Source organism: Cannabis sativa, chromosome 9, assembly GCF_029168945.1.
Source record: "Cannabis sativa cultivar Pink pepper isolate KNU-18-1 chromosome 9, ASM2916894v1, whole genome shotgun sequence".
Classification (NCBI taxonomy): Eukaryota; Viridiplantae; Streptophyta; class Magnoliopsida; order Rosales; family Cannabaceae; genus Cannabis; species Cannabis sativa.
The window spans coordinates 10,546,183-10,553,421 of NC_083609.1; the positions used below are offsets into that span (position 1 = coordinate 10,546,183).

The 7,239-nt window shown below is 33.0% G+C and overlaps 2 protein-coding genes across 2 annotated transcripts; one reads left to right on the forward strand and one right to left on the reverse strand.

Annotated features, from left to right (window-relative positions):
* Positions 1 to 388: 388 nt before the first annotated feature.
* Positions 389 to 880, reverse strand: LOC133031226 (uncharacterized). Its single transcript, XM_061104677.1, has one exon. It carries the CDS (start codon positions 878 to 880, stop codon positions 389 to 391), a length of 492 nt encoding a protein of 163 aa, XP_060960660.1.
* Positions 881 to 2,747: 1,867 nt separating this feature from the next.
* LOC115698803 (phosphate transporter PHO1-like) lies at positions 2,748 to 6,832 on the forward strand. The gene is made up of 12 exons (XM_061104678.1): positions 2,748 to 3,135; positions 3,251 to 3,431; positions 3,552 to 3,595; positions 3,642 to 3,761; positions 3,839 to 3,936; positions 4,034 to 4,062; positions 4,995 to 5,115; positions 5,225 to 5,474; positions 5,559 to 5,663; positions 5,764 to 5,808; positions 6,093 to 6,229; positions 6,552 to 6,832. The coding sequence occupies exons 1-12, from the start codon at positions 3,034 to 3,036 to the stop codon at positions 6,607 to 6,609; spliced, it is 1,290 nt and encodes a 429-aa protein (XP_060960661.1). The 5' UTR covers positions 2,748 to 3,033; the 3' UTR covers positions 6,610 to 6,832.
* Positions 6,833 to 7,239: the final 407 nt, after the last annotated feature.

The following is a 7,239-nucleotide window of genomic DNA, read 5'->3' on the forward strand; positions in this document are numbered from 1 at the left end:
CACAAATTTCGTACACAAAACAAATTTTTGCAAACAAAACAACAGTGATAAAATATGAAATAAAATCGCACATACATCGCAGAAATGTCGCAAACACAATAAAAATATCCATGCCTATTGTTAAATATTCAAGATACAATCCTGTTAAACAACAACCAGTAATACAACACATATGCATCTAATATTGATAGCTATTAAACTATTTGAGAAATGGTTCAAACTCGAGCTTTACATGTAGCTCTATTGTGTCCTGCACTGCCACATAGCGAATAATCATGAGGTTCCACTAACACCTTACCATTAGATGGTCTACGCTTCGTCGGTCTTCTACCTGCATTGCTCCTCCTAGGCTGACTTACTGGTTTTTTCTCCACTGGTACCCCAATTCTTATGTTCTTGATGTGTTCCGGCAGTACCCACTCATCCCCTTGCCAACAATATAAATTGTCGCATCGTAGATCTTCTTCCACGTTTCTTTTATGTAATATGGAGAGTAAAGTGCGTACATGCTCGCATTCTGACTAATTGCTGCGGCACATGCATGGGGACAAGGGATTTTGAGCAATTGCAAATGTCCGCAAGTGCATGTTTTCTCCACTAAGTCCACATCACCACCTCTCTCACCTTGAGGACTCGTACCAACGTTAAACAATTGGGCACCATTACGAAGGACACTCCTAAACATACCATCTTTATGTTGTGCTATTAAATCATTTTCAAAAGTAGTAGTCAAAGGGATAGTGCACTTACTTGCCTTTTCTAGACGATCATCAAACCAATTTTGAAGTGTGAACCTGATGAGTTCAACCAAAATAGTTACTGGATATTTTTTGAATTCTTCTGTCACCTTGTTAAAGCTTTCGGCAGCGTTGCTTGTCATTATGCTGTATCGATCACTGGACAATAAGGATGAGCCCACTTTTCAAATCCTATTTGCTCAACGTATGTAGCAATGGCAGGTTCCATCTGTTTCAACACCTCAAAATGTCTATCACATTCCGTCTTGTTCCATCTGTAAGCTACTAGCCATATTTGCTGGTTGCATACATCAGTCTTGAACTTGTGAATGACATTTATAGTAATATGCTTGAAGCATGCACAGTGGCATGCTTCTGGGAAAAAACCTCAACAGCATGTTCAATGCTTTGATGCTTATCCAATATGAACATAAGATTTTCAACCTCCTCACCGGCTTCCGCAAGAAATACTTCTAAGAGTCATGATTCTCATTGTCAACAATTGCAAAGGCTACCGGAAATAATTGGTTGTTTGGATCGTACGCAACAACAGCTAACAATGTTTCTCCATACTTCGTCTTCAAGAATGTTCTGTCAATACTAATCACAAGACAACGAAACTTAAATCCCCTCCTACAAGCATCGAGTGACCAGAAACAGTACTTGAACCGGTCATCATCGTTGACAATGTCAGTAATAGTACTTGGATTCTTCTGTTCCAGCATGTAGAAGTAACCATATAACTTCGTATAAGATTCTACTGGAGTACCCCTCTTGTACATAACTGCCTTCTCTCTGCACCTTCAAGCTTTCTCATAACTCATCTTGATGCCATACTCATCAAACATATCCCTCTGTATGTCTTTTGCCTTATAGTTAGATCCATCTGATGTGTACTTGTTCTGAATAATGTGACCAATAACCCATAGTGCTGCTTGACGGTAATCAGAATTTCTAGAATCCAAGTTACATGTGTGTTCGTTGTGAAACACAGTAACCTCAAACATGTCACAACGTGCCTTCTTCTTCCCCCTTAATCTCCATTTACAATTTTCATCCTTACAAGTAACGTAAAACACATCAGTCACTACAAGAAAATACATTTTCAGCGACTAGATTTTTTGTGACCAAATCAACTTAGTCACTAATAGTTAGATTTTGTGACTAATTTTTAGTCGCAAATAATTTTAGTCATGAGACAATGTTTATTTAGAACCAAAAAAATCAATGACCAATTTTTTAGTCACTGTTTGTTATATTTAGTGACTAAAATAGTATTTAGTCACTAAAACTGTTGCGCCAAATTATAATAGTGGCGAGACTAATAATTTTTAGTGACTAAAATTATCTAGTCATTAAAAATTCAAAATTTGTGACGAAATAGTTAGTCAATAAAAGTTAATGATCTTTTACAACTAAAATATTAGTCTTAAAATATTTTATTTTTACAATTATTAATAATTTATATGTACCAAGTAATTATTTATTTTTACATCAACTACTATATTTAATCCTTAAAAAAATGTGATTAACATAAATTATATTTTTTAAAAAATATATATATATAGTTATTGAATTAGTAGCAAATATATAGTTAAGAAAATTATTTTTACTAACAAAATGTCATAACAAATAATTTATTATTATATTTATTTGGTTGTACTTTTTTTTTTTTTACTTTTATTAATAATTTTTAATAATAAAGTTTTTTAAGTAATGAATCAAACTTAATAATAAAATTTAGTTGAAATGAGTTGACAAGGTGTCATTTAATTATATATTTTACCTATTATATTTGCTCATATACGTATGGATAATATATAAATATATATATTTTTTTTGGATATATTAAAGTTAGTTTGATATATTATTTTTAATATAATATGAAAATAATTTTATTAAAATATTAACCAATATATAAAAATAACAAATAATAGAATTATTTTTTTTAAAAAAATATAATTATTCATTATTAAAACCAAACTGCTACTAAATATTCATTTCCTAATTTTATTTTTGGAAGTAAACTCCAAATTTTTCCTCTCTAATTTCAATTTCCTACCATAACTATGGCACAGTTACCTCTCTCTCTCGTCTTCTTCTCCAAATTAAACTCTATCTCAGCTTTCTCTCACAACCTCATCACCCCAGCTCACCGTCTCCACCTAGCCTCACCACGTACGATAGACTCAACACACCCAACCATAACCTCTGCTTCACACACAACGACAACATTTTGAGTAAACGACAGGAACTAGATTCCACTCGACAGTGAACTAGAGAGAGAGATAGGGAGATGGTGACGCTGCTAGTAGCGACGAGTATTGATCTGGCTTCAATCAACCCGGCTAATGCGCTTCTCGCCATGCCCGGATGGCAACCTCTCCCTTCTTTACAGGTATTCCTTGTTCAATTTCATATCCCAAGTATTCCTTTTTACAAACGCATGTATCGATTTCATATCTGGGTTTCTCTTTTGAATGCCATAATTATTTGAAACTTTGAAACCAAAGGATATGAAGAGTTTTTCGAATCAAGGAGTGAGAATGCTTGTACACGGGAACAGTATAATCCGAGAGGATCACTTGGAGAAATGGTGGGAGGATGCCACAGGCGAAGTTGTCAATGAAGTTATCTTCTTTTGTAAACACACTGCTGTCTCTAATAGACCTGCCCTCACTGTGCATCCTATTGGTATTTTTCAACTTTACTTCTTCTCATATAATTTATTACGACCCAGATGAATGAATAGATTAATTATGTTATGTGAAAATTTTGTGTTTGGGGGTAATGGGATATGGTGATTTGGTACAGGGGTCCCTCAATTGCGTGAAGAGGATGTTGCTGGTGATTTGGGGGTAATGGGATATGGTGATTTGTGGGCTTATATGGTGATTTGGCAAGCCTGGATGGGCTGCGCCACCCAATCCTCGAATTGGACCATGGCTCAGGCTCTTGAAAAGGATTGCAGAGTCTCATAACTTAGTTCCTGAGTTTGTAGTTATTGGGCTCTTTACGTTCAAGGTTTGCTCAAAAAGTAAGAAAAAGTGTAACTATACCAACTATAATACATATGCTTATTTTTATTGTCATTGGTATAGGGTGAGGCTTTGTTTCAAACCCATGAGAATTTGGAGCATCTTGCCATGATGGAACGTGTTCTTGGCCCAATTCCGCAGCATATGTTGAAGAGAGTAGAGTAAGTTTATTGTACTCTGTTATTTGGCAGTCTGTTTTGACGTAAATTACAAAATTGACTAAAGAATACCCTTTTGTTTTGTGGATGTAATTATCAGGCGACCTGCTGAGAAGTATGTCAGAATAGGTAGATTGGATTGACTAGAAATTGTAAGAACCCACTAGTTTTTGGATCAATAATAAAGTCTTCTGCTATTTTAGCCAAAAGTTACTGGTTCGTGGTGTGATATTGTTTTTTTTTGTGTATGCTAAATTTGAAGATGTAGTGTAGGCTATAATGAAAGATTACTTCTTCATATGAGAAAGAGAGAGTTATAAACTGGTTGGTGATTGGAAATAAAAAAGAACAGTAATTTTCTTTTTTTCTTTTTTCATTGTGAAAGGGCTTTTACTTTCTCATTGGTATAAGGATTTTACATTTTGTAGAGTAGCATAGTTTATTTGTGCTCTTATGTATTGAGGCTAATTGGCCGTGGATAAACTTTAGCAATCATTTGAACTTATTTTTCTATTTTTTCTTTTTGATACCTGCTTTAACTTGAAAAAAGTTGAGATTAATGGGGATAACTTAATTTTGTATGGTCTTTTAAGCTTTAGGAATTTTTTATGTTTCAGGCTGAACATGTGATCAGAGAAGAGAAAACATTGATAGCTTATAATTTTATTGAAGTATACTGTGAGCTTATTGCAGCACGCTTATATTTTTTTAACCTTTTATTTAACTAATTGTAGACCCTTTTCTCTTAATGGTCGGTCCAATAAACCAATTATATAACACTACTACTATTACAATTGACACTACCATAAAAAGGTATTTTTCCAACCTCACAATCAAAAAGTACAACATTATAGCATACATATAGTTTGAATTGAGAATTGAAATTGTTTAAGTAGAGTAGACATATAAATGAATGATTAGTCATGTGAGAATTGAAATTGTTTAAGTAATGATTAGTGTTGTCTTGCCCCACTTTAAATTAAACAGTAGTGAACCTTTATTATATGGGATATAACATTTAACTTTTGTTTTGTTTTGGTGTACGTGTGGATGCATTGCAGGGTTGTTAACAGGTTGTTTTGTATCACTATTTAGTGTGTACGCAATTCTGGCACATATATTAGGCATTTTCTCCCCTACCAAAGGAATTATTTATATGGAAACTGTCTACCCTGTTTTTAGGTCCATTTATATACATACCCCTCTTCTTTTTTATTACTATTATTATTGGTAATAAATTAATTAATAAGAAACTGAAATTAAGTAATTAAAAATGATGTCAACTGTGCAGTGTGTTTGCATTGCTGAGTTTGCACCTGTTTATGTATGGATGTAACCTGTTCATGTGGAAGAAGACAAGAATCAATTACAACTTCATATTCGAATTCTCTCCAACTACAGCTCTCAAGTACAGGGATGCTTTCCTCATATGCACAACCTTCATGACTGCAGTTGTGGCAGCTATGGTTCTACATCTCATCTTGAGAGCCAGTGGATTTTCTCCATCCCAAGTTGATGCCATTCCAGGACTCCTCCTTATGGTTGGTCATCCTAGTTCAAAATCCAAATTATTTTTATAACATAATCATCATCATCATTCTAATAATTTATTATTCTTTCAGCAGGTTTTCATAGTATTCCTGGTTAGCCCATTTGACATCTTTAACCGCCCAACTCGCTACTGCTTCATTCGAGTGATTCGTAACATAATTTGCTCTCCATTTTACAAGGTACATTTATTCATTCAATCATAATTCACAATACTCTGTATTGACCAATATCAACTAATGATTTGAATTACTACTTTGTCTTCTCTCTGTATGTATGCAGGTTTTGATGGTTGATTTCTTCATGGCTGACCAACTTACTAGCCAGGTATATGTATATATGTTAAACTTACTAACTACTAAGTAATTAAGCAAATAAATATGAATATGAGGTAGTAGAATATTAAACAAAATTGAGTGTTGATTCATATGATATCATTAGATTACATTGTTAAGACACATGTTGTCAACAGCCTGCTACTTTCGTGCTGGAAGCTTACGAAAGCATCAATTCGAAACATACCACTCTGGAAGGCTCTTCAGTGAGCTTGCTTATGTCTATATACATGAAAGAAAACAAGTTGTAATAGTAATATGAAATTGAAATTGCAGGGTTTGAATGTTGTTTTAAGAGTAACATGGGTGGAAACAGTGATGGGGTTCCGAATTGGAGTTGTTGAGTCAAGATTAGTAGATTTTCTTTTGGCTTCATTGGAAGTTATTCGTCGTGGCCATTGGAATTTTTACAGGTACCACTTTCTCTGTTTCTCTTTGTTTTCTTGGACATTGTTTATCGAGTCATGAGTAATGATAGATAAAATGAATGATGATTGGTGTTTACAGGCTTGAGAATGAGCACCTATGTTTCAAAACTAACTCTGTTCTGTAGTAATTTACTAATTTTTTAGGTGAGATTTTATAGTACTGTTATATTATGTTTAAATTCTCTCACTGCTGTAGATCCCTCTCTGTTGCAAGATAATGCAAAGTGGAACTATCATAATGGCTAAATTTTAGTGACAGCTATGTACTGCTGCTGATTTTAATAATTTTTCTATAATTCTTTCACAGATCATGCCTACAGATGCTCAGAGGATGCTTTAAGAGTTTGAGGGGTGTGTGCTTTTAGCTTTTTAGTTGGAGCCAGATTAGGATAGAGGCTTCACATTCTTTTTTATGTTTGTTTGCTTAATTTAGTGTTAGTTTTTTTTGTTCATTTAGTTTGGTTTGTATTGGGGTAACTTTTTTCTGTTTTCCATGTTGGCAACTCTGATTCATGGAGTTTGTTGTTGTAGTTCATAGACAATACAATTCAAGCAAGGATTATGTAATTGAATTTTTTATGATTGCCATTGTAATTTTTATGTAATCAATAAATGTGTTCAATATTATTTAAATATAGCTTTTTGAATAATTTATTTTTATTATATAATTTAAATGAATATATATTTTTTGAAAATTAAATGATATATTTTAAATTAAAAAAAATAACAATTAGTTTTTATGACTAAATATTAGTCACTGAATAATTAATTTATGTAATTCTTTATTTATTATTGCTAACTAAACTATTTAGTCACAAAATATTAGTTTTTTCGTGACTAAATTTTAGTTGGTGAAAGTGCATATTGGTACTTATGTGACCAATATATTAATCTTACTGTGACTAACTTTAATATATTTTGTAACTAAATTTTTGTAACACCCTAACTAGCATAGGCGTATTACGTGATTTTTAAACATACTGTGCAGCTCGTTG

Bases quoted from the DNA above. Each gene is read 5' to 3' on its own strand.
- LOC133031226 (XM_061104677.1), bottom strand. From the start codon at position 880: ATGACAAGCAACGCTGCCGAAAGCTTTAACAAGGTGACAGAAGAATTC.
- LOC115698803 (XM_061104678.1), top strand. From the start codon at position 3,034: ATGGTGACGCTGCTAGTAGCGACGAGTATTGATCTGGCTTCAATCAAC. The intron at 3,762-3,838 runs GTTTGCTCAAAA...TCATTGGTATAG, and splicing joins TTGGGCTCTTTACGTTCAAG to GGTGAGGCTTTGTTTCAAAC. The intron at 3,937-4,033 runs GTAAGTTTATTG...TGTAATTATCAG, and splicing joins CATATGTTGAAGAGAGTAGA to GCGACCTGCTGAGAAGTATG.